This window comes from Tachyglossus aculeatus, chromosome 8 (assembly GCF_015852505.1).
Source record: "Tachyglossus aculeatus isolate mTacAcu1 chromosome 8, mTacAcu1.pri, whole genome shotgun sequence".
NCBI classification, from domain to species: Eukaryota; Metazoa; Chordata; class Mammalia; order Monotremata; family Tachyglossidae; genus Tachyglossus; species Tachyglossus aculeatus.
In genome coordinates, this window is record NC_052073.1 from 568,702 (window position 1) to 595,686 (window position 26,985).

Consider the following 26,985-nt stretch of genomic DNA (forward strand, 5'->3'; position numbering starts at 1 on the left):
AATTGGGATTAAAACCCAGATCTCCAGACTTGCAGTCTTGTGCTTATTCCACTGTCATGCTGCTTCTCTGAGGATGATGCCAACATTACAGGAGGGAGAGATGGAGGCGACGGTGGTGGTGTCGACTGAGATGGAAGAGTTAGGTGGAGGGAAGAATTTAGGAGAGAAGAGAAATTCAGTTTTGGACATATAGAGCTTTGAGGTGCCAGAGGGTCAGCAATATAGAGCTGTCCTGAAGGCAGGAGATCTAAGAGTGCAGAGGGGTGAAGTCAGGGCTGGAGGGGGAGGTTCAGAGTCATCCGCAAGAAGTGTGGTAAATGACATTATGAGAACTGATGAGTTCCCCAAAGGAGGAGGTGTAGATTGAAAATAGAATTGAGGCTTGAGGGACCCCCACAGTTAAGAGGTGGGAGGCAGAGGAGGAGCCAATGTAAGACTGAGGAGGAATGACCAGAGAGGTGGGAGGAGAACCGGGAAAGGACAATGTTAGAGAAGCCAAGTTTAGAGGGTGTTTCTAGGAGAAAGGGGTGGTCCACAGTGTCCAAGGCTTCCAAGAGGTCAAGGAGAATTGGGGTAGACTAGAGTCGGATAGACTCGGTGAGAAGGAGGTCATTGGTGACCTTGGAGAGAGAGCGGTCTTGGAGAAGTGGAGAGAGCGGAAACCAGGTCGGAGAGGGTCAAGGAGGCAGTTGGCGGAGAGGAAGTGTAGGCAGCGGGTGTAAACACCTCCTTGGAGGAGTTTGAATAGAAATGGGAGGAGGGAGATGGAGCAATAGCTGGATGGTGCCGTGGAGAGGGGAAACGAGGGTGTGTTTGGAGCCAGAGGGGAAGGAGCCATCAGGGAGTGGGTGGTCGAAGATGGAGGATGAGGAGGGAAGAAGAGTGGGCCTGTGGCCAAATGTGGATCCAGTTGAGTCTAGTTATTGCTGCCTGCTCTGTCCAGCTGGGAGTCAGCCTGGGGATAATTAGTGGAGCCGGCCGGGCCTAGGTTTGAGACACAGTCTGAGCACATTGGCAAGCTTTGTAGGTGGTACCTGGCACAGGTGCCCTTGAGGATCATCTGCCCAATGGCTTGGGGCTGTTTCCAGCCTCCAGGAGACCTGTCTGGTCAGAGGGGCCATGAATGAATCCCGAGGTGTGGAGAGTGGAGGATGGTCAACACCCCTTTGGTCCTCACAAGAGCAACTGCTCTGGGTTGTAGTGGTAACACCGGAAGTGGTCACCGCTGACATGATCACTGTTGAGATGGTCACTGATGAGATAGACATTGCTGAAGTAGGCATTTCTGATATGGTCACTGATGAGATAGGTGTTTCTGAGGCAGTCACTACTGAGTTGGGCACTGCTGAGATGGTCAGTGCTGAGACAGACACTGCTGAGATGATCTCTGTTGAGATGGCCACTGCTGAAACAAACACTGCTAAAGCAGTCACTGCTCAGATGATCATTGCTGAGTTGGGAATTTCTGACGTGGACACTGCTGAGATGGTCTCTGCTGAGATGGTCACTGCTGAGATGGTAACTACTGAAATGATCACTGCTGAGATGGACGCTGCTAAGGTTGTCACTGTTGAGATGGACACTACTGAGATGAACACTGCAGAGGTAGTCACTGCAGAGATGAACACTCTTGAGGTGGACACTGCTGAGATTACACTACTGATTTGGTCACTGCTGAGACAGTCACTCCTGAGATAGTCACTGCTGAGATGGACACTGCTGAGGCAGTCTCTGCTGAGAAGGACATTTGCCATTCATCACCCTGTGGTGGAGGGGCAGCTACTGCCCCTGCTCCCTGGGGGACCCTGGCCTCTGTCACCCGACTACCCCAGGGGACCCAGCAGGAGCATGAGGGCAGCCTGTGGGGCAGGGTACAGTGAGCTCCGTCTACCTAGCAGATCAGCGGAAATCCACAGAAGGGCTTGTTCCAGGAGGGAGTGAGGTCACGTGCTTTGAGACCACTTGGTGGTGGCGGTGGCGGTGCTTCTCAGGACAGGGGACCTTTCTGCTCCCCAGGGGGAGGGCTGAGGCCTGATGCTTACACCTCATTCCCACAGGAGCAGGGACTGCTGGGTTGCCTTTCCAGCAGGGGCATCCAAGAGCAGCAGGGCCAAGGGTTGGGGGAAGGGGTGGACATGCAACATTTTGACAGAGCAGGAGCCAGTTTGGCGTTGAGGTCTCCCAGGGATGGATTTTGGGGTCACTGAAAGCAGCCAGAGCCTGTAATTGGGGTCTATGGAAGCAGGCGGGAGGGCCACGGTCTGGACAGGACCCATCACCGCAGGGGAGCCCAGGGTGGCCCCAACGCAGTTCTCACAGCCCAAGGTGGGCCAGTCCCTGCTCCGTATGGCCGGGTTCTTTGGCGCATCTAGTCAGTTTGGTGTCGCTACCAGAGCTTCCCAGAGTGCCCTCGGAATCTCAGCTTCAACCCCCCAAAAATAGCTGGAAATGGGGGGAAGGACTCTGGACCCATCAATCTGGGGCATTGACCCTGTCCCAACTCCCCTGTGCCTGTGCCCCTACCCCTGCTCCCCTGCATCCATGGCCCTGTGCACACTTCCTCTGCTACTGTCCTTGCACTTTCTCCTCTACGCCGGTGTTCCCATGCCTGCTCTCCCAAGCCAGTGTCCCTGTACCAGTTTCCCCAAACCAGAGTCTCTGTGCCTGTTCCCCAAAGCTGCTGTTCCCACACTCACTCCCCAACCCCAGTGTCCACCCACCTCCTCCGCAACATGGGTGTCCCTTTACCTCCTCTCTGACACCAGTGTCCCCACTCCTCCTCCCCCACACGTATGTGCCTGCACCTCCTCCCCTGCACCGGTGTCCCTGCACTTGCTCCTCCATACTGGTGTCCCTGCATCTGTTCCCCTACCGGTTTTCCCAATGCCTCCTGCTCCATGCTCATGTCTCTGCATCCATATCCCCATGCCTGCTCCCCAGTGCCTACTACCCCACAGCAGCCAGGCCAGAGGAGGCTACAAGAAGAAGCACAAACTCAAGATTGGCTTCTCCACTTCTCTTTGTTCTGGAGTGGATCCATGGGCACAGAATGGGCACAGCATTCTGGAATCCCTCTCTGCAGTGTCACTTGAGCAGAATGAAAGGCCATCCACAAGGGGAAACAAACTCCGGGGTAAAGCAGGCTGCCCCCGCCCCCCGCCCATCTAACTTGAGTAATGGCATCCTGTGCAATGGAGAATGCTGGGGGGAGAGCAGCCCAAGCATGCGGTTAACTGGGGTTACCTGTAGCCCCATCCTCTCTGGGCGCTCAGAGAGAGTGACCTTTCTTTTGCCGGTGCCTGCAATCTGCAGCTTTTGTTGCCGATTCCCACCGGCTTCTGCATTTTGCCAAGTTTCCTCAGCCTCTACTCCAGGACAGCGACCAAAGTCCTTACTGCCATAGCCAGGCTGATGTATATGCTGCTGTGATCTCCCAGCAGCCTTTGTTTCAGGACAGTTACCCCAGTCTTAATTACCACATGTCAGACTGATCTGTCTGCCATCGTGGTCTCCCAACGTCCTCTGCTCCAGAAAAGTGAGCCCAGTTTTGACTGCCACAGTCAGGCTGGTCTGTATGCTCAGTGGTTTTCCAGCAAACTTTACTCCAGGTCAATGACCTAGTCCTGATAGTTGCATGCCCGGCTAGTCTGCCTGCTGCTGACGTGGTCTCCCAGCAGGCCCTGCTGTGCTTCAGTGTTCTTGGGTTGTGTTCAACTGTCTCTCCGCTGGCCGAATAACTCCAGGAACTGCAGAACATGGGAGGCTGGGGAACGTGGCTCTGTCTCACTAAGCTTCCTGATGATCCTCATGTGTTTCAGCTCTCCCTCCCTCACTGAGCCCTCACCTGCCCAAGGCTGGGCTGCTGGCTGTGGCACCTGGACATGGTGGCCAACTGATAAGATGGCAGGGCCCTGATGTGATGATCTCACTATCTGGTCTGGCTTTCAGATTTGTTCCGGGCGGGCAGACCAGGAAGGGTTTCTCTCTGCCCAGCTCCAGTATCACCCCCCTGAGGGGAACCCGGGTCAGAGTGAGGTCATGCCAGGAGGATAGGGAGGGGGGTGCCCCCCAGGCAGGGGCTAAGGCCTGCATGTCCCCAGCAGGCCAGTGGTGGGCCCCTAGGAGTAGTGGGCGGGAGCTGCTTTCTTCCGTCCATCAACCTGGTGTGGCCTCCCCATCAGAGCTGCCAGCTGCTCCCAGAGCACTGCCCCAAGTGGGAGAATTCTCCCAATCTTGTCTCCAGGCCTTAACCTCAGGCTGCCCTCCCAGCCACTGTCACTCTGGTCTCGGCTCCCAGCAGGGACCACCAGGAAGAGACTGTCTTCAGGTAGTGGGCAGGGAGGATCTCAAGGGCGATGAGGGCCCCATCATCCCAAGCCAGTTCCTGTCCATGTGATGAGGGTTGGGTTGTCCAGCTGAACTGACCATGAGGACAGTTCCTGGAGCCACTCAACTCCTCTCTGGGCTGAGCGTGGTGGCAGGCTGACCCTACTGCCCCAGCACAGTCCCCTCCCATGCCCCCAACACAACTCACTGCCTGATTCAGATAGGTGGACTGGGTGGGCAAGCAGACAGATGGACAGCATGGCAGGGGAGCAGACGGGCAGCAGGAACAGTGAATGTCCATGGTGAGGGCAGAGGGCAGGAGCTAGTGAGGAGGCCACTTAGCTGGTGTGGGGAGACTATGCTGGTAGGTAGGCCCCCTGGCCAGTGATGGTGGGGTTGGCAGCCTGCTATTTGGTCTTCTCTCTGCAAAGGGGATTCAGAAGGGTGTTTTCAGTATGGAAGACACGTGAGCATATATAGAATATGGAGACAGAGTATTCAACCAATAGTATCAATTGTCATCTATTGTGTGAAGAGCTCTGTGCTGGGTGCCTGTGTTGTGCAGAGCATTGTACTAGGTGCCCATTATGTACAGAGTACTGTACTAGGGGTCTCCCTTGTGCAGGGACTTTATTGGGTACCTGCTGTGTGCAGATTTGGGTGCTTACCATTTGTAGAGCTTTGAGCTGGGTCTTGCTGTATGCAGAGCACTGTCCTGGGGCTTCTGTGTGTAGAGTGTTATACTGGATGTCTGCCGCAGGCAGAACACTGTACTAGGTATCTTTTTTAATGGTATTTGTTTAGCACTCACTGTATGTCAAGCACTGTTCTAAGCCCTGGTTTAGGTACAAGTTTATCAGATTAGACATGGTCCGTGTCTCACATAAGGCTCACAGTCTAAATTGAGGGGAGGGGATTTAATCCCCATTTTACGGATGAGGTAAATGAGGCACAGAGAAGTTAAGTGACTTGCCCAAGGTCAAACAGCAAACAATTGGCAGAGCTAGAATTAGAACCCAGGTCTAACTGTTATGTGTGGAGTGCTCTACTGGGCTCCTGCTTTATGCAGAGCACTATATTGGATGTCTTTTGTGGGCAGAGTGCCATTCTGGATGCCTCCAAGTGCAGGGCACTGTTGTGGTGATTACTTCGTGCAGAGCGCTGTCCTGGGTGCCCGCTGTGTGCACAGCACTGCGCTGGGTACTTGGGAACATGCTGTAAAGGTAGAACACTTGCCATCCTGTCCTCAATGAGCTTCCAGCTCCAAGGGGAACTGGGATCCCAGCAGCGTCAAGATCAATCAGTCTAATCCAGGCAATGGGGAGCTGAGCTGGGGTGAAGGGGGCGGTGGGGAGAGAGGGGAGCTGGTGGTGCTGAAGGAGCTGGCAGGAGCTGGGGGTCCGGGTTTGGATCTGGGCGTGGCGTTTGCTATAATGGTTTCGTTGGTGATTATGCCGAGCTCGCTCACTCTCTCTGCCCACTCAGCCCGTGTCCCAGGCCGGTTTAGCCCAGCGACTCGCTCTGGTCCGGTCATTCGCTTACGGAACCCCCGCTACGGCCGACCGAGAGAAGCGCTCCCAGAGAGACCCACCAGGGGTAATCAACCCAAGGGGTTTATTGAGCGCTCACTGCGTGCCGAGCACTGTACTAAGCGCTGAGCACAGTCCAAAGTTCAGCATGTGCGGTAGAAGGGGCTGATGCGGTGGGCGGGGCGGGGAGGGGGGTTGATGCGGTGGGCGGTGGCGGGAGACTGGTTCGGAGGTCGGTGCGGGAAGGATGAACTGATGCTTAGGCGGTGCGGGGAGGATGGACTGATGCTTGGGCGGTGCGGGGAGACTGATGCGCCGGTCGGTGTGGGGAAGATGGACTGATGCGGTGGGCGGTGCGGGAAGGCTGGTGCGAGAGGTTCCTGGATGAGCGGGGTGGCTGGTGGGAGAGCAGGACCTGGGCAGGAAGACCCGGGCCCGAACCCAGAGAGACCGAATGCAGGAAACGACGAGCGGTGCCCGGAGCCGGGACTGCGGGGGTTAAAGTGCCGGCGGCGACGCCCTCTCCCCTCCTCACCTCGACCCTGCAGGGCCGTCCCGGGCCGGGGAAGCGGGGGAGGGGGCGTCTGCAGACGGTTTCCCCCTGAAAGTCTTCTGGTCTAGGCACGGGGCGGGGTCGCTTTATCCTCAGGTTGTTTCCTACGATTGTTTCTAGCCGTCTGCGGTGTGGACCGGTCGGCAGGGAGGGAGGGAGAAGGGCCGAGCGAGGAAAGGACGGGCAGAAATCATGGGGAGGGGCCGGCCGGGACACACAGAGATAGACAGCCACAGCCAGGACCACCGACAGGCAGAGACGCAGCGATAGACTGCCACAGACAAGGAGGATCGTTAGGCAGAGACGCAAAGATAGGCAGCTACGGACAGGAAGATGGGCAGGCAGAGACAGAGGGAGGGACCGGCAGGGATAGACAGCCACAGACAGGAGTACCGACAGGCAGAGATAGACAGCCACAGACAGGAGGAGCGACAGGCAGAGACGCAGAGAAAGACAGCCACCAGCAGGTAGAAATGCAGAGATAGTTACAAACTGACAGTAGGATGGACAGGCAGAAACAGAGTTAGGATTATTCTGGTGACTTGACTCCTGTCCACATGTTTTGTTTTGTTGTCTGTCTCCCCCTTCTAGGCTGTGAGCCCGTTGTTAGGTAGGGACCGACTCTGTATGTTGCTGACTTGTACTTCCCAAGCGCTTAGTACAGTGCTCTGCACACAGTAAGCGCTCAATAAATACGATTGAATGAATGAATGAGTGATTAGGGTTAGGGTTAGAGATGGGATGGGACAGACAGAGACAGAGGTAGACAGGCAGAGATGGAGGACGGACAGGCAGAGATGGGGAAGGGGCAGGCAGAGGCAGGTTCGCATCGAGGGGAGAACAGAGGCAGAGGGAGGAGCACGTAGGCTGGCACCAAGGAAGGAGCTGAGCAGACTAACGGTGTGGCAGGCGCTAGCTGTCTGACCTGCAGATAGCACTACCCCATTCTGCCCTGGATGTGGGTGCCAGTAGTGCCAGCATCGTAAGCTGGCCCTCATCCTGACTGTGTCCACCCCCGGGTGCAGGGTTAGCCGTGGTCAGTGCCATGGTCGGTGCCACGGCCAAGATGACTGACAAGCAGCCCAATACCTCCAACCTGACCTGGTGAAGTTACTCTGTCCATTGCCTGGCAGACACTGGTGAGATGTGATCACCATGAGCCAGATCAGGGCTGCCAACATGGTCAGTGCTGCACAGTCAGCACCAGGCCGGTCAGAGTATAGCGAGTAGCCAAGGGAGAACCTGAAGCCTGGCTCACTGGGGAGCCCTGTTAGTGCACAGAGTGGAAGGGTAAAGCCATCCGTGTCTCAGGGCACAACGGGCACTCTCCCTGATGGTTCTGGACCTAGAGGGCAGAGCAAAGCAAGGGAGCGATGAGAAAGGAATCAGAGAGCAGACAACACCAGACCTTTGGCCCCCAACCTTTCCCGGGAGGGCAGCCCCAGATCCCCTTCGGCCCATTCATTCATTCAATCGTATTTACTGAGCACTTACTGTGTGCAGAGCACTGTACTAAGCGCTTGGGAAGGACAATTCAGCAACAAAGAGAGACCACAGTGGGCCCACAGCGGGCTCATGGTCTAGAAGGGGGGAGACAGACAGCAAAACATGTAACAGGCATCATTCATTCATTCATTCATTCATTTAATAGTATTTATTGAGTGCTTACTGTGTGCAGAACACGGTACTAAGTGCTGGGAAGGACAATTCAGCAACAAAGAGAGACCCTCCCTGCCCACAGCGGGCTCACAGTCTAGAAGGGGGGAGACAGACGGCAAAAAAGGCATTAGAGAAGCAGCGTGGCTCAGTGGAAAGAGCCCGGGCTTTGGAGTCAGAGGTCATGGGTTCCAATCCTGACTCCGCCAATTGTCAGCTGCGTGACTTTGGGCAAGTCATTTAACTTCTCTGTACCTCAGTTCCCTCAGAAACTCTGTCTCTGAGAGGGACACCAGGGACACTTGGAGGAGCCATGTGCCGGTTACCCCCTTGCACAAACACCCTCATGGTTAGGAATGGACCATCCAAACCCCCGACTCTCCCCGTTCCATCCCTGACTCTTCCCCAGTAACCCAGTACAGACTATCCAACTCCCCGACACTCCCCTCCCCATCTCCGACTCTCCCCCGGACCCAACACGGGCCCTCCCACACCCCTGACTGGACTGAGTGTGCAGTAGAGTGCTCTGCATGCAGTAAGAACTCAATAACTACCATTGCTTGACTGCCCATCGTGGGTCCCCACCCCACCCCACCCCTACAACTCGGCTTAGTCCTAATTGTTCCCTATGCTGGGAGTCCCGGGGTCCTGAGACTCCACAGCAGGTCCGTGACTCTGCGTCTGTCTCTGTGGGATGGAGGGGCAGTGTTTGTGGGGGCTATGGGGAGGGGTTGCCCTCTCACATCCGTCAGTGTAGCCTGGGAAAGTGCTGGGACTTTTTCCTGGGTCTCCCCTGGGGCTCCCGCCACCCCCGACCCCGGCGGGGAACGCCCCCACCTGAAGAGCCCGTTGGAGCTGGGGGCTGAGCTGCGGGCGGAACGGCCGGCCCTGGCCTGGCCTGCCAAGGCTCGTGGCGGGCCAGCCAAGTTCTCAGAAACATTTGTGTGGGCGGGTCCCGCCGCGAAGCCCGATGGAAACACCTCACCGCCGGCCCACTGCACATTCTTCTGCTCCTTCCCCGCAGCCGCCCGCCACCCCCGCTCGGCCGGCCGGGGGAACCACGGCGGGAAAGCTGGGTTGGCCCTGACCCCCTCCCCCACCACGCCTCTCCATGCTGCCCCCAACCCCGACCCGTGTCCTCCATTCACGCCGTTCACCGCGTCGTCACCATGGCCCTTTCTGTCCGGTCAATGTTTGCTGGAAGGAAACGTCTCCAACCCGAGGCCCCGTTCGGGCCAGCCCCAAGGCATCTGCTCCTCGGCGGGCCTCAGTGTGGGGGGAGGGGCGAGGGCGCCACTGCAGAGGAGGGGCATTGGGGGGCGGATTGGGGGGCGGAGGGGGGCAGAGCCCCAGGCCAACTCCGAGGGGAGGCAGTTCGTAGCGAGACCCAGAGAGCCTTTCCCGCTCCAGCCCTTAGCCCCCTAGAGCCCGTCTGGCTGGGTCTCCGACCTCCACTGAAGAATATTTGCATATTCGGACTTTCATTTGACTGACTAAAGCCCCTGTTCCACATGTGGCTCAAAACTTATGTAGGAGGGATGGCGGATATGGAATCCCCATTTTACAGATGAGGAAACTGAGGCTCAGAGAAGCTAAGTAATTTGCCCAAGTTCGAAAGGTGGATAAGAGGGGAAGCTGGGTTTAGAACCCAGGTCCCGACTCCATCTTTCCACTAGGCCACACTACTCTGGCAGGACGGGGTGCTGCAGCCGGCTGCGGCTCTAGGGCTGGGGGTCAGGCAGGGCACTGATGGACCACTCTCCTCTTGTTCCAGGCCTAATGTGTGTGGATCCCGTTTCAATGCCTACTGCTGTCCTGGATGGAAAACCTTACCCGGTGGAAACCAGTGCATCGTCCGTAAGTGGGGGCGGGGGGAGGGGAAGGGGATGGCGGCAATGGGGCCGCAGAGGACAGGATGAAGGCGAGAAGGACGGGGTGGGGCTGGGGAGGATGGACAGGGTTGTTTCCCAGTTCCCTGCAAACCCGACTGGAGACCCTTCCCCTGTGGTTGCTGTGTCCTTGGATCCAGGAGCCCCTGGGGAGCACACAACTTCCCTCAAATCCCCCCCAGACCCTCCTCCCAACTCTCCCCCCAAATACTCCTCCTAACCCCCAAACCCTGCCCCAAACTCCCCCTCAATCCCATGTTTCCCCTCAAATCTCCACCAAACAATCTCCAAACCCTAGTCCTACTTCTGAAAGCAAGCCCCATCTGGTTTCTGGTTCAGAGCTGTTCGTTGGGGAAGCATATTCCTAGTGATATTCCTGATTGGTCCAGGAATCAGGGTAATTGGCAGTTGCTGCCTGAGGGGGCTGAATAATCTATATGGCCTCACTGCCCTCAACCGGGCTGGACTCTGCACCTGGTCCCTCAGTGGCCTCAGGGGAAGGAAGGCAGGGGCCAACCTGGGTGGGGAGAAGCCCGAAATGATTGGTCCCACAGTCAGAGCCAACTAACGGTTCAGGGTCTGGCAACACCCCTGACCATGCAGCATCCTCCCAGTGGACATTATGATCAGGGTGGTTGGGTCCAGGGCCACTTGGGTCAGAGGGGGCCCACACGAGAAAGGTTTTCAGCCACAGCTTTCTTGCAGGCAGTCCTGCCTGGTGGGAACCCCCGAGAATTTGGGTGGGAGACCCTGTGGGCTGTCCAGCTCCTCCTAGGGTGCAGGCTAGTGACCCCATTTGGCCCAGAGAGGGGGTCACAGTGACCTTACTGATGGACGAGCACCTTGGGGTATGCAAAGCTGGAACCTCATGGGCTACCCGGCTAAATCCTGGTGACCTCTGGTGCCCTGAACAGTCCAGCATGGTCACCTCTGGCAACCTGGACAGTCCAGTCCAGTGACCTCTGGTGCCCTGAGGTGCCCGGTCCAGGTTGAGAACTCTAGGTTCTCTGAGGAGGGAGATTGCCCCTGTGGGACCTCAGGGGAGTAACAGAGCCCAACTAGTAGCTGGAGAGGCAGAGACAAGGCTGAAAGTAGAGTGGTCAGCACAGCCTGGTTCCTGTCATTTCAGCTATCTGTCGGCATTCCTGTGGGGATGGATTTTGCTCCCGGCCAAACATGTGCACCTGCCCGACTGGGCAGATATCACCGTCCTGCGGCTCAAGATCCAGTAAGTCCAGTTCCTGCACACCCACCCCCTCCCTGCAGAGTGCACATCACTCCCCAACCCCACCCAGCCCAGCCCAGTTGACCTTCTCCACAGTGGAGTCGGGGCGGCAGGTCAGGGGATCGAGCCCGGGGGTCTGAGGAAGGTCACTGTGGGAGCGAGTCAGGGATGGAGAAGGCAAAGTCAGGGGATTTGGATGGTCCGTGCTGGGGGAGAGTCAGAGAGGGGAGAGTCAGGGGTGTTGGATGGCCCATGCTGGGTCACTAAGGGAGAGTCAAGAGTGTCAGATGGTCCGTGCTGGGTCACTGGAGGGCAACAGGGAGAGCAGTGAGTAGCTGGCCATCGGTCAGCTTTGGTGGGATGTGGGCCCAGCTATGCCCCGGGGCAGCCGCTGCAGCAAGTCAGGTTTCCCTTCCCTCCCGCAGCCTGTGGGTGCTGCTGCCTGGTGGGGATTTTCTCTGGTCTGGGAGGGGCTGGGCTCACTGAAATCAGTGTGGGATCCAAGCCCCGGACCCGCTGGCCGGTGAGCTCATTTCCTGGCTCCCCCGTTCTTCTGTTCGGGAGAGCTGAGGGGAGAGCTGAGGGGAACTTCACAATCGACAGGAACTCGGAGGCTGTGGCTGCAGCTGCGACTCAGGATAGGGCCTGCCCCTCCCCCAGCCCCAGTCTGCACCCTGGCACCGCCTCCGAGGGCATAGTCACTTGAGGCAGGGGAAATGGAATACAACTTCTGTGGCCTGAGAGTGCTGAACATTTTAACCATTTTCTGGAGCTGGGAAACCCCTGATTTATGCTTTCATCATTCTCAGTACGTCCTGGGCCCCTACTGTGAACAGAGTGCTCTACCAGGTGCCCTCTGAGAGCAGTACCCTGGACCAGGCACGTACTCTGAGCAGAGTGATGAAGTGATGAACTGTGTGCAGAGCTTTGTGCCCCTCACCTACAGACTCTAGACTGTAAACTCATTGTGGGCAGGGAAGGTGGCAACCAGCTCTGTTGTACTGTACTCTCCCAAGAGCTTAGTACTGTGCTCTGTACACAGTATGCATTCAATATTATACCATTGACGATGAGGATGATGATGATGAGAGCACTGCACTAGGCACTTGTTGTGAGCAGAGCACAGTAGTAGGCACCTGTGCAGGGTTGGGGAGAAGGGGGTCTCCCTAGTGGCCGGCCCTGGCTGGCAAACTTTGCTCTTCCCAGTGCAGGGACTCCTAGCAGGATCCACCTCAGGTGGCCAGACAGGTGGGCTACCACAGCTCCCAGGGACCAGTTGTCGTCGGGTTCCCCATCCCTGGAGATCCTTGGGCAGCTCCCTTCTCGTTCTCTTGCTGAGACCTCCCCCCAGAGCTGCCAGGGGCTGATGTGCCCTGCTCGACCCCATAAACTCCCTGGGGTCCCAGCCAAGGATCAGCACGTGGACCAAGTCCACCCCGGTGCCTAGCCCAACTGACGCTTGGTCCTCGCAACTCCCCGATCCCGGGACCCCCGACTAGCGGACCCCTCCCCACCAGCACCAGTGAGCGTGGTGACCGAAGCTGCTCTTTCTTTTGTCCCCTTTCAGTCCAGCACTGCAACGTGCGGTGCATGAACGGCGGCAGCTGCAGCAACGACCACTGCTTGTGCCAGAAGGGCTACACGGGACCTCACTGTGGACAACGTAAGGAGCCCCCGCCCCCACTGGGCTGAGTTACCAGGCCCAGACTTCTCTGCCCCCTTGCACTGGTTGTGCATGGCTGGCTTGGGAGCCCTGAGTCGGGGCACCTTCTCAAGGGGTCTCCCCTCACCCCCAGACTGTGCCTTCTCAACCCTGCCTTCCAATCCCAGCCTCTCACCCTGACCCCCCTCCTTACCATGACACCTGAAACTCACCCCCGATCCTGCCTCTATCCTAACCCCCATTCCAAACCTTGCCTCCTTGACCCCCCCGATCATGCTGCCCAGTCCTGCCCCGACAACTGTTGACCCTGCAACCATTGCCCCCACAAATGTGCCCCTCCACCCTGCACCTGACCCTGGGCATGGTCAGCGAAGACCAAGACCAAAGACTCCTAGGAATACCAGAGCCCCCCGGGGACCCAATTTGCTTCACTCCTCCTGGGGTCCCGGGGTCCCCAGGGGGTCCCGGGGGAGTCCCGGGCTCTGCCTGCTCCCTGACTGCTCACTGTCCCCTGCAGCGGTGTGTGAAAGCGGCTGTCTGAACGGTGGGAGGTGTGTGGCCCCGAACCGCTGCGCCTGCACGTACGGCTTCACCGGCCCCCAGTGTGAGCGAGGTGAGTGCCCGCGGATCTGCCCCCTGCCCAGTTGGATCTTGGGCATCGCTGGGGCTGTGAACCATCTGCCCTGCCTCCCAGCTTGATTGTGCTCCATCTCAGTTCATGAAGCAGGTGCTTGGCTCTCCTGTGGTCACTGCCCAGTGACCCTGCGCGGCTGCAAGTGTGGGAGCCGAGGTGCTGGTGAGCCGCTGTGCCCGCCACCTCGGGGTTGGGGATGTGGTGCTGAGGGGGCTGTAGGGGGCGCTGGGAGGCTACTCTAGGAACTAGGGGGCAGACACCCCCACAGCTGTGTAGAGCTGCAACTCGGCACAGAGCCTGATGCCTTGTTGCCCCCATGTCTATGGCTGGCTGTCATCATCATCCTCAACCTCATCATCAATGGTATTTATTGAGTGCTTACTGTGTGCAGAGCACTGTACTAAGCGCTTGGGAGAGTACAGTACAACAGAGTTAGCAGACACGTGGCCTGCCCACAACGAGCTTGCAGCCTAGAGTCTACCATTTAGTCTACAGTCTGTTCAGCTAACAACAGGTGCACCAGCCTTCTTGGTCCTGTTTTCTACTTCTTTGCGTGTCCTTGCGCTGTTTGATAGTGTTCTGCCTTGGTAGCGGAATCCAGTGTCATGAATCAGCCATGTGGTGCTGATGACAGTCCTTGTTTTGTGTGTAGGGATTCCTGGGTATAGGCTGGTCCATAACTTATTGCCAGCCCAAGCTCTGTGCCGAATCTGCAAACTGAGTCATAATCGTGAACTTCTTGTCCAAATGCCTGAGGAAAACAGTTGTCAGTACACAGCAGTTCTTGAATGTCTCGTCACTGTACTGGACACCTTACGGGTGTAGGGCGTGCTACTCGGTACCTACTGTGTCCGGAGGGCTGTACTGGGCACCCACTGAGTGCGGAGAACTGTACTGGGTGCCTGCTGTGTTCAGGCACTATACTGGAGGTCTATTGTGCCAAAGCACCGTACTGGATACTTACTCTGGGAATAGCGCTGTACTGAGCGCCTGCTCTGCATGGAGTGCTGTGCTTCGTGCCTATTATGTGCAAAGCACAGTCCCGGGTATCGGACCTGACCCGTGTTGGCACCGGGAACCTTGAAGCAAAGTTAAACTGCGTGTGGCCAGGGTCCAGGGCCCTGCAACGGCTGCCCTCCGTGGGAGGGGCGGGACCCCGAATCAGAATCTTTTCTTGCCGAAGAAACTCCCCACCAGAAACTGGGCTTCCCACCCCGCCCCGCGGCCTCTCGGCCCCACCCCCACTGCCCCTCCTGGCGGCCCCGCCCCCGCTGTCCCCTCCTCGGGTGGCCGCCCCGATGGCCCTCCCCGCGGCCGCACGGAAAGCGCAGCCCTGCGTGCTGGAGGGAGGGGCCAGGCTCCGCTGCATTCAGAGGAGCGTTGCAGCAGCTGGGAGCTGGCAGGCGTTGGATAAACTTGATTTCCCAGCAGCCTTCCAAAAACCCGAGTGTTGACACAGACATTTCGTTTCTGGGGTTGTGTAACTGTCTGCTTGTCGTGTAGCAAGTCCTGCTAACGTGGCTGTTGTTGGGGAAAAGGGGGACGGGGAAGGGGGCGCCGCCGGAGGGGAGTGGGGGTGGTGCTCCCCCCCTCCAGGGCTCTGAGGCCTGTAAGGAGCGACAGTTCGACCATCCGTAAATCACGCCGCCCGGGCAGCGGGAATCGTCTCCTTTTCAGAGACTGACTAGTTCTGGAGTTCGAGCATCTTGGCTTTTCTTGGGAGCCGCGGGAGGCTTTTGTCACAGTTGGACGTGGGCGGGTCTGGTCCGCTTCGATTCAGGTTGCAGGGGTCGCGTCCAGCGAGGGTTAACGCCGGCCCGCCCATGTCCGCACATCTCCTGTCCATGTCCACAGCTGCCCCGCCCCTACCTGTGTCCCTCCGGATTTACCCGCAGCCTCCCGTGCCCTCCCGCGCCCCGTCTTGTTGCCCTGTGTCGTCCCCACCCCCCGCCCACTCACATCCCCTCATGCCCACTAGGAGTTGTAGGCTCAGCACGGCCCAGGGCGGCTGCCTAGCCAATAGCTCTCTCAAGGCAGGGGGCGAATCTGCTGATTCCACTGGATCCTCCCGAGGTTCGACAGAATGCCCTGCGCACAGTAGGCACTCAGTAAAAAATGCATTTGGCGAACAGGCTCTGACATTCCCCCGTCAGGACAGTGTGTCCGGCCCAGGGATCGTAGGTCTCCCCCGGCCCCCCCGCCCCATCCTCCCGCTCCTGGAGGCCGTGTCCCCCAGCTGAGCAGAGCAGAGCAGAGCAGAGCGGAGCGGAGCCCCCGCGGGAAGCAGATGCGGTTGAAGAAAGGGAGGTTGGTTGAGGCCAGACAGGGGGGCAATTTGGCTTTGAGACTGTTACTTCATGCCGCCTCCTTATTGGCCCAGGACCCGCCCAATGACAGCAGCGGCAGGGGGTGCTGATGGCCTCGGGTTCTTCCCGCTGTCCGCCCACCTGGGCCTGGCATTTTCCTGAGGCTTCGGTGCAGAAGGGGAGCAGCAAGCTAGAGGGGAGGAGAGGGCTGGGGTCGGGAGAAGCCCCAAATGCCCCTACCAGGAGGGCCTGGGGCCTGCTGGGTGCAGAGCACTGCACTGAGCGCCTACTGTGTGCAGACCACTGAACTGGGTGTCCACTATGCACAGAGAGCTGTACGGGACATTTATGACGTGCAGGGGGCTGCACTGGACGCCCAGGGCACAGACCCAATGTCAGCTGACTGAGCTGGTGCACCCTGGAGCTTCGGACAAGGCTCCCTTGAAGTTGGTGAAGGGTGACTCCCCAGGCCAGGAACCGTGCATCCCAGGACTGCCCCTTTGTCTGCGGGATCCCACACATGCCCCCCACCTCGCACAGCGGATTAGGGAGGGCGGGACACGGCCCGGCCCCCGGCCCCACCCCGGCAGCATCAGGGGGCGGCGGGAGCCCCCAGGGCGACCCTCCATTGTTGGCTCTGGCGGAGCTGGTCCGATGGTAGAATGGCTGAAGGGACCTCTGGGGACGGGGGGGAGGACGGGAGTGGAAGAGTGTGTGTGTGTGTGTGTGTGTGTGTGTGTGTGTGTGTGTGTGTGTGTGTGTGTGTGTGTATTGGTGCTAGGGGAATGGGTTTGAGGCAGAGAGGGAGAAGGAAAGGGAAGGGTGGAGAGAGTTGGGCAGGGCGGGGCCGGGGGAGCAGAAAGCAAATTGAAGGAAGATGTGAGGTTGAGAAGTCTCCAGGCAGGGTGGGAACGAAAACTCTTTCTCCGCCTGCCTAGGCAGCCGCCCAAGGGGCCCAAGCGAGTGTTTCCCCAGCTCATCCGTCCTCCTCCAGCCCTGGCTGCAGGCTCCGGCCCCCCGCCCTTTCCCCAGGCCCCCTCCTCCCTCCTCCCTCCCCGCAGCCCCCTCCCCCTCCCCTCCTCCCCGGCTGCCGCCCAATTCCGGCCCAGTCTCCCCACACACGAGCTGTCGAGCTGTCGGCTCAGTGCCGGGCAGCCAGACCCGTCACAGCACTGGGCCGGCCAGCTGGGGCCGGGGCGGCCAGCTGGGGCCGGGGATGGAAGGTCACCCTTGACCCTGCCCTCATGCCTCAGGTATCCCCTCCCCGCCCCCGCAGACCAGCTTCCCCCCTCCCCCACCCCTCACCTAGGTCCCGGCCACTCCTACTCTGCAGTTCCCGGCCGGCCCGCCCCCCGCACTCCCCAGACACTGTCCCCCGGCCCCACAGCCCCAGCCTAACCCACCCCCGCACCCCTCATACTAAACCCACAACCCCCCGACCCCAGTCCCCGCCCAGCCCATCCCCTCACCTCTCTCAGATTGATCCCTTGGTCCCCCGACACCGTAGTCCCAGCCCAATCCGCCCCCGTGCCCCTCGGATGTAGCCCCCAGCCCCCCAACAGCATAGTGCAAGCCCAGTCTGACCCCGCAGTCCAGGCCCAGCCCTCAGACCCAGCTCTCAGCTCTCTGACCCAACAGTCCCGGCACAGCCCACCTCCGCACCTCTCATATCCAGCCTCTTGACCCCATAGTCCAGACCCAGGCCTCCCCCACACCCCTCAGATCCAATCCCCCAATCCCACAGTCCACGCCCAGCCCTCCTCCACCCCACTCAGACCCAGCCTTCCCCTATACCCCTCAGCTCCACGACCCCACAGTTCAGACCCAACTTTCCTCCACATCCTCAGGCCTAGCCCTCTGACCCCACACTGTCCAGTCCCAGCCCTCCCCTACACCCCTCAAACCCAACCTTCCCCCATACCCTTCAGCTCAGCCCCAGCCCTCCTCTATGCCCCTCAAACCCAACCTTCCCCCATACCCCTCAGCTCCCTGACCCCACAGTCCCAGCCCAGCCCAGCCCCGCTTCCCTCACACCAAGCCCCCAGATACCCACCCACACCCCCCTCAGTCCCAGCAACCCCAACCTCAAAGCTCTGGCCCTGCCCACTCCCCACAGCCCGGGCCTGGCTGTCTGTGAGCAAGGTCCTAAATTTGGGCTCTGCCTGGGACTTTCCCCCGAACCGGCCTAATCTGTGGGGCAAACCCATTTCATCTCAAACGACCTCGGTGCAACTGTAAAGTGGGCACTGCGAGGTCCATTAACACTTTTGACTTCCCGGAGGACTGTGCGAGAGAGGGGGTGATGCGAGATATTGGGGCTCCACAGAGGTGGCTGTAACTGGGGAGTTTCGTCCTGAGTCGGCTCCAACATGGGGCTGGGGCTGGGACTGGGGGGAGAGTCTGGCCTCCTCTGGCTTCTCTCACCTTGGGAGCTCTTGTCTCCCAAGCCACTTTGGTCCGGTTTCTGGGCCCGAGCCCTGACTCTCCCCACAAACCTTGACTTTCCCTGTCGAGCTCTGAATCTCCCCGCGAGTCCTGACTCTCCCTTCGAGACCTGACTGCCTGCCTCCCTGAGTTCAGACTGTCTCCCTGAGCTCAGACTACCTCCCCGAGTTCTGACTGTCCCCTCAAACCTTGACTCTCCCCTCGAGTTCTGACTGTCCCTCCCCCAAAATCTGACTGTTCCCCCACGCCCTGATTCTCCTCCGAACCCTGATTCTCCCCTTGAGCCCTGACTGTCCCCCCATTGACGCTGTATGGGCACTTGTCCACTAACCTGCCTAAACCCCTCTGGCCTCGCTCTTGTTCCAGGCTGCACATCAGGGATCGGAGCGTTTATTTAGCGCCACTGGGGTGGGGCACTGTGCTAGGCGCTTGAGGAGTACAGAATAACCACGTGACACGTTGTTCCCTGCCCTCAAGGCCTTGACATGCTTACACCACTTCCCCCCCGCCAACCCCCCATGGGAATGACGTCAGGCTACACGTACGCTGAGACGTCTGATCTCGGGGTGGGTGGTCCCCTGAGCTCGAGAGAGAGAAGGGAGGGGTGAGCTGGATCTTTTGGCCCCCTCCCCCTTGCAGGATGGATGATCTGGAGGGCCCTGCCCCGCCTGCGTCCCTTGTGTCACTCTCTTCGGCCCCCCCGACCCTCACCCCCGACTCTCATCTCCCATCCCCGGCCCCACCCCGCCTTCGGCCCTCGACCCCCACTCCTTGCACCCACCCTGCCCCCGGCGCTCTCACCCCCGCTCCCTGACCTTCAGCTCCCATCATCCGCCCCCATCCCCGCCTTCGCCCTCCCTCCACCCCCCGTCCCTCGGCCCCCATCCTTGCACTCATCCTAACCTGGGTGCCCCTCCCCCCCACCCCCCGGCCCTCAGGCCCCATCCTCGCCCCCACGCTCGGCTCCAAGCTGTGTGTACTGGTCAGTGACCCCGTCTTAGTACCGGATTCAGATTCGAAGGACCCTGGAGCGCTTCCCCCCATCCCCTGGAACTGAGTGAACGGCCTCTCCGGGCCCTCAGCCCCGAGCCCGGCGGCCACAGAGAGGGTGCAGGGCCTGCAGGCCGGGGTCCCGTAATTCAGAATCACGCCAAAGAGTCGCACAGCTCGTGGGGGCGGGGAGAGGGACTCGGGACACTTTTGGGAAGGGAATCCCGATCCCCAGGAAGCGGACCGTCCACTGGAGCCTGGGAAAAAGGGCCCAATCTGTCATCACCCGGCTGGCTCTGGGAGCTTCCTGTTGGACTATGTCAACCGCCCCCAATCCAGCACTCTGCACTCAGTAGACGGCCAGCACTGCCCTCTCCACCCAGCAGGCGCCCAGTCTAGCACAGGAGACTCCCAGCACAGGGTTCTTCACATAGCAGCCGCCAGCATACAGCAGGTGCATAGTACAGTGCTCAGCCCACATCACAGAAGTGCAGAAGTGATGCAGCAGGGCGAGAGAGTAAAGGAGATGAGGGCTTAGTCGGGGAAGACCTATTGGAGGAAGTGCGGTTTTAATAAGGCTTTGAAGATGGCGAGACTGGTGGCCTGTCGGACATGAAAAGGAAGGGAGTTCCAGGGCAGAGGCAGGTTGTGGGCGAGGGGTCGGTGGCGAGTTAGACGAGATCGAGGTACAGTGAGTAGGTTGGCGTTAGAGGAGAAAAATGTGCAGGCTGGGCTGTAGTAGGAAATCCCTGAGGGAACGTAGGAGGAAGCAAACTGATCGAATGCCTTCAGATCAATGGTGAGAGGATTCTGTTTGATGCGGAGGTGGATGGGCAACCACTGGAGTTTGTAGAGGAGTGGGGAGTCGTCGAGTTTGACCTAAAGAAGGCATTGAGAAAAGGTGCCGTAGAGAAAGTGACCGAGGTTGGCCTGCAGTTGCCCGGCTTGTCCCAATTCGAGGCAAAGCGGTGGGTCTTCCCGATCCCATCGTGTTGTGTCCGGGCCAGCCCCGTGCTCGAGTGGAAGCCCCGGGCCTGCGCGGCGGGGCTCAGAGCAGGGCGGGGTAAATCCGGCAGAGCCCTTGCAGTTTCTTCGGTAAACCCCCCACCCCCACCCCGCTACCCCCCGCCTCCCGGCCCGGCCCCGTCCCTCCGGTCCACAGGGCGGGGGGCCGCGCCCGCCCCGACCCGGTGACTAATGACTGAACGAATGCGCAGCGCCCAGGAATGCCGAATCTGTCGGGGAGAAATTGATGGTTTGACGGTGTGCGCCTCCCCAAGAGTTTAAAATATTCAGCTGCTCTCTTAAACTCTGATTCAACAAAGACTCAAACGCGAAGTATGCATTAGATAAAGTTGTTGGTTCAGGACCAAAACTTGAATCAAATACTTGGAGACTCCCAGAAGCAGCTGTTCTGAGCGCTGCGCGGGCGCGCGGAGCCGGTGCCGGTGGGCGGGGGAGGGAACCCTCGCGCTGCGCGGGGGGTGGGGATGGGGGGCGTGCACGGTGCGGGCGGCCCCGCGCAGGGACTCCGGGAGATGACGGTGGCCATCGGGGGGTCTGCAGGGACCCCCCTTCCCCCAGGGAGCGCTGGAAGCCCCAGAGCGCGCAGCCATTCCCGGAGCGCTCAGGGATCCCCCTCTCCCCACCTCGGAGCGCCGGGCTAAGATGCACTTGGCGGCGCGTTTGCCCGCAGCAGGCCCGCGGCAGGCCCGTGGCCCAGCTGAGGGCTCAGTAGGCGGTTCCGATGGCCCCCGGCCCGGCGCCCCGGAGCTCTTTGTGGCGGGTGCCTAGATCCCGGTTCCCCGGAGCGGAGCGCACTTGTGGGCGACGGCGGAGCCCGGGGAGCTCTGGGCGGGCCGCGGCCAGGCGAGGGGCACTGCGAGGAAACCAGACCGTTCAGCCGCTGGTTCCGCTCTAATCGCAGACCGGAGGCCGACCTCAGCGGCGGAGCGGGAAGCCCTGACGTCACGAACAGTTTCTGGGGTCATTGTTCTCCGGGAGAAACCACGGAGACTCAGGGGCGACCTGAGGGGGGGCCTGGATATGTGTGCGTGTGTGTGTGTGTGTATGTGTGCGTGAGCCCACTGGTGGGTAGGGACCGTCTCTACACATTGCCAACTTGTACTTCCCAAGCGCTTAGTAAAGTGCTCTGTACACAGTAAGCACTCAATAAATACGATTGATTGATTGATTGATTGTGTGGGTGTGTGTGCGCGCGTGAGAAAGAGAGAGGGGTTGTGGAGGTCAGTATTAGATGCCTGTGTTAGTGTGAGTGGGTATGTGTGTGTGCGAGGGGGTGGTCTGAGGATCTGGAGGTCTCTATTAGGAGATGTCTGTATGCGCGTATGTGCGCGCACGGCGGGGGTCAGAGGGCTTGTGGGTCACTGTTAGTAGATGTTTGTCTGTGTCGGGGCGGATGGGGGAAAGGGCTCTGTGGTCCGGAGGTTAGTGTTAGTGGATGTCTACACAAGTGTCCGTGGGAGGAGCGGGGGCGGGCGGGGTTGAATTATTATTAATTATGAATCCTATTTATTGAGCGTTTATTATGTGCAATGTGTGCCTGTCGGTGGGTGCCTGGGTTAATGTGTATCAGTGGATTAGTGTGTGGCTGTGTTTGTGTGAGTACCTGTGGATGTCGGGGTGGGGGCTGGGGAGCAGGGAGGGGGTGGGACTTGGGAAAGGGTTTGGGACTGGTTAGAGATGGCATGTCCAAGTCACCTTGGTGTGGGGTCTTGAGGACACTTTCAGACTCCTGGAACTGGGCTGTGCTGAGGACTGGGGGTCAGGGCCAGGATCCCAAGCGGATTCTGACAGCCTCACCCAGCTCGCTCATCAGCAGGGAGTGGTGGGTCAGCTTCCTGCTGGCGCTGGGATGCCAGGCTTCCCTGTGGATGGCCAGGAACCGCTGGGGCATGGAGAGACCCTGTTTCCACAGACATCACTGTTACCAGTGTTGACAGTCTCACTTGCGGGCATAGCGTCGTGCCAGGTTCCCAGAGCATTATGCCAGGTTCCCATTGTGTATAGAGCACTGTGCCGGGCTCCCACTGGGAGCAGACACCGTAGTGGGCACCCACTGTGTGCAGAGCATTATGTCAGGCTCCCACTGTGTTCAGAGCATTGTGCTAGGCTTCCACTATGTTCAGAGTGCTGTGCCTGGCACTCACTATGTGTAGCACACTATGTCAAGCATCCACTGTGTAGAGCACTGTGCCAGGTGTTCACTTGTACAAAGTACTCTGCTGGGCACCCACTGGGTGCCAAATGCTATACTGGGCACCCACTGGGTGCCTAGTGCTGTGCTTGTTGCCCACTATGTGCAGAGCACTAGAATTCAGATGCTCATTGTGTATAGAGTGCTGTCAGGCTCCCACTGTGTGCAGAGCGCTGTGCTACGGTGAAGACGGCCCCGAGGAGCTGACAGTCTGATGGAACCAAAAATAGATGAGGACATGGCCCTGGGGCCTGGCGAGACCCAGCCAGGAAAGCCCTTGCCCCCTTCCTCCAGCCCTTTCTCCAGCAGCCGGGGTCCTTCCTTGAGCACCCCGCTGGCCACAATAGTGTGGGGGAGCATTTTAGGCCTTATGGGGTTCAGCTCCTGAAGTCTCGCTGCGGGACAGGAGAGGTGACCGATGCACGTCAGAGGTGACTTGGCTGGTAGGGGTGAACTGGGTTGTGCCGGCCAGGGCCCTGCTGGCTTGGAAAGCTCGTTAGTTGCCTGATTGATTCCGCCTGAGTCTCCGGCAGGAATGTGCCCCTGGGGGAGCCTTATTCCCAGCCGTGGGGGAGTTAGGGGGTCGGGGAAGCCGGGGGGCGGTGGGGGGGCAGAGGCCTGGGTGGAGCCTGTAGTTACCCCCCCCCTCCCCCCGCCGGGTCCCGATTGACAGGTCGGGACACCTGGCCGGCCACCTTAACGCAGGCTCAAGGACCCGAGTCTGTTTCTACCAGGCGGAGGTACTGGAGTTTGGGAGTGTGCACCTTTCCAGCTGCTAGTGGCTGCTAGTAGATGCTTATGGCTAAAGACAGTGTAGACCCTTCCAGCTCCTACTGCAGACCCCTCCAGTTAGTGGCAGTTTAGATGCTTCCCGCTAGCAGCACTGTAGATGCTGTAGACCTTTCCATTTTGTGGCAGTGTAGATGCTTGAAGCTAGTAGAAGTGCAATCCCTTCCAGGAAGTGGACCTGTTGACACTTACAGCTAATGGTAGCGTAGATGCTTCCAGCCACAGGCAGTGTAGATGCTTCCAGCTAGTAGCTGGCTAGATACTAGCAGCCAGCAGACCAGATGCCCCAGTTCTCTAGGCCCTAAGTCACACCCATCCCAAGGGACCCAGGCACCTCTTGCCATGGGGCAGGGTTTGTCCAAGAGGAGCATGAAGCCCAAGGGGAGATCTGGGGCCTGGATACGCGAAGGGAGGATCTGCCCCTCCCGGGACCTCCTCGCCATAACCCTCCCCGGGGCCCCTCCAGGACCTTCCTCGGGAAAAGCTTCCAGACTGTGTGAGTATGTTGGCAGATCCCAACCATGATCTCGGGCCCCAAGAGTGGCTCAGGGAGCTGAGTTGGGGCCCCTGTGCTGTCCTCTGTACCTTGGGCACCTTCTTGGCACTTGCTCAGGGCCCACAAACCCTGCCGATGCGGTCCTGGGGAGCAGCGAGGCACCCGAGCCCCTTGTGGGATCGGCTCAAGTCACCATCAAGCAGGGCTCTGGCCAGCTTCCCCTTGTACCTGGACAGATTTCTCGCAGGCTTTGCTCCTGTGGCAGGGTCGGTCACACCAGCCTCCTCTGTACAGGCAGGCAGAGGAACGAGGGTGAAGATGAGGCAATTCACCTCCACCCTGTCCCCAAGATGGGCACTTCCCAGTGTAGGGCTGGGGTGACTGGCATGGTGGCAAGGCCAGGAGTGGTGTGAGCCAGCCAGCAGGGGGTGGGGTGGGGGCAGCACGATCGTGCTGCAGGGACCCTGGCTACTCCTGAGGGTTTTTCCAAGGGCAAACCCTTCCCTCCTAGCTGGATTTACGGCCAGCAGGACTGTGGGCTGGGTCAAAAGGATACTGGAGTTTCTGATCAATCAATGGTATTTGTTTATTGAGCCCTTACAGTGTGCCAAATATTGTTCTAAGTGCTTGGGAGTATTTAATACAATAGAAAAATACAATACAGTAGAAGCAGTGTGGCCTAGTGGAAAGAACATAGGCCTGGGAGTCAGAGGGGCTGGATTCTAGTCCTGACTCTGCCACTTGTCTGATGTGAAACCTTGGGCAAGTCACTTAGCTTCTCTGTGCCTCAGGTATCTCATCTGTAAAATGAGGATTGAAGACTGTGAGCCTTAAGTAGGAGAGGGACTGTGTCCAACTTGATTATCTTGTATCTACCTCAACACTTAGTACAGAGCCTGGTACATAGTAACAACTTAACAAATACCATAAAAAAATAGATTTGATAAACATGTTCCCAGACCACAAGGAGCTTACAGTCTGTAGGGGAAGACAGATATTAAAATAAATTACAGAAAGGGGAAATGGCAGAGTTCAAGATATGTAAATAGAAAAGCAGCTTAGTGGAAAGAGCCCAGTGTTGGGGGTCAGAAGACCTGGTTTCTAATTCTGACTCTGCCATGCCTGTTATGTGACCCTGGGTAAATCACTTAACTTTTCTATGCCCCAGTTCCCTCATCTGCAGAATGGGGATTTAACGCGGGAATGTGGATACATTCCTGTCCTGTCCTGTCCTGGCTGCTGTTTCCCCTCCTATTTAGACTATGAGTCCCATGTGGGACCTGATTATCTTGTATCAACCCCAGTGCTTAGTACAGTGCTTGACACATAGTGCTTAACAAATACCGCAATTGTTATTATTATTAGAGATCTAAGTGCATAAGCAATGTAGAAGGGAGGGCAAGTAGGGAAAGTGAGACATTAATCGGGAAAGACCTCAACTAATGTGATATTAGTAGGGCTTTGAAGGTGGGGATAGTGGTGATATGTTGTATATGAAGGGGGAGGGAGTTCCAGCTCAGGGAGAGGATGTGGGCAAGGGGTCGGTGGATAGACAAGATCAGGGTACATTGAGTGAGTTTGTGCTAGAGAAGTGAAGTGTGTGGGCTGGGTTTTAGTAGGAAATCCGTGAGGTATGGTAGGAGTGGGGCAGCTGATTGAGTGCCTTAAAACCTGTGGTAAGGAGTTTCTGTCTGATGTGGAGGGAAATGGGCAGCCACTGAAGGTTCCTGAGAAATGGGGAGATGTGGACTGAACTTGTTTTAGAAAAATGATCTGGGCAGCAGAGTGAAGTTTGGAGTGTAGTGAGGAGAGACAGGAGGCAGGGAGGTCAACCAGGAGGCTGATGCAGTAGTCAAGGCAGGTTAGGATAAGTGCTTGGATCAGTGTAGTAGCAATTTGGATGGAGAGGAAAGGGTAGATTTTTGCCATGCTATGAAGGTAGAACCGACCGAATTGATGACATTGACTATAATAATAATAATAATGATGGTATTTGTTAAGCACTTACTATATGCAAAGCACTGTTCTAATCACTGGGGAGGTTGCAAGGTTAGCAGGTTGTCCCACGGGGGGCTCACAGTTTTAATTCCCATTTTACAGATGAGGTAACTGAGGCACAGAGAAGTGAAGTGACTTGCCCAAAGTCACACAGCTGACAGTTGGCAGAGCTGGGATTTGAACCCATGACCTCTGACTCCAAAGCCCGGGCTCTTTCCACTGAGCCACGCTGCTTCTATGTGGGTCGAATGAGAGAGATGAATCGAGCATCATGCTAAAGTTACAGGCTCATACACTGGTTGCCACTGTCTTCCCACTCTCAGCCTCTAGTGGTATCCCTGCCATCTCAGAGCATCTGCCCGGGCTCCTTACCTTCGATCTCCCCTTTACAGCTCACCAGCTGCCATCAGCCTCTTGGGTGTCTGTCCTGTTCTGGTCCATTGTCCGCACACAGCGAGAGTTCCCCAGCATCCTGTCTCCAGTAGCCACTTGGGCCTCTGCCCTGCTATGGTCCATTCTCCACACACACTGCGAGAGCTCCCCAGAATCCTGTTGTCAGCAGCCACTCGGGCATCTCTTACCACGGTCCGTTCTCCACAAACAGGCAGGGCTCCCAGCATCCCACCCAGCATCACTGTTAGGATGGCATTGGAACAGGTCTAGAGTGGTAGAGGAGCACTGCCTGAACAGGATTGGAAAGGAGAAGTGGAGGGGCTCAGAAGGGGGAAGGGATTCATTCATTCATTCAGTCAGTCATATTTACTGAGTGCTTACTGTGTGCAGAGCACTGTACTAAGTGCTTGGAAAGTGCAATTCAGCAATAGAGACAATCCCTGCCCACCCTGGGCTAACAGTCTTGAAGGGGGAGACAGACATCAAAACAAGTAAACAGGCATCAATATAAATAAATAGAATTATAGATGAATACATATATATATATATACACATGTAAGTGCTGGGAGAGGGGCGGGGAGAGGGGGTAGAGCACAGGGAGCAAGTCGAGGTGACACAGAGGAGATGGGGATCTGAGGAAAAGGGGGGCCTACTCTGGGAAGACCTCCTGAAGAAGGTGAGCCTTCAGTAGGGCTTTGAAGGGGGGAAGAGTGATTGTTTGGTGGATTTTAGGAGATAGGTCATTCCAGGCCAGAGGTAGGATGTGGGCCAGGTGTCGATGGTGGGACAGGTGAGATCGAGGCATAGTGAGAAGGTTAGCACCAGAGGAGGGGAGAGTGTCGGCTGGGATGTACTAGGAGAAAAGGAAGGTGAGGC

At 58.1% G+C, this 26,985-nt stretch overlaps 1 protein-coding gene across 1 annotated transcript in view; it reads left to right on the forward strand.

The window, feature by feature from the left end:
* The window catches only part of FBN1 (fibrillin 1), an 84,027-nt gene that overhangs the window by 10,200 nt on the left and 46,842 nt on the right, over positions 1 to 26,985 (forward strand). The window contains exons 7-10 of the mRNA XM_038750670.1: positions 9,839 to 9,921; positions 11,083 to 11,181; positions 12,746 to 12,841; positions 13,359 to 13,454. Of these exons, the coding sequence (XP_038606598.1) occupies positions 9,839 to 9,921; positions 11,083 to 11,181; positions 12,746 to 12,841; positions 13,359 to 13,454 (374 nt within the window). The remainder of the gene's footprint in view (positions 1 to 9,838; positions 9,922 to 11,082; positions 11,182 to 12,745; positions 12,842 to 13,358; positions 13,455 to 26,985) is intronic.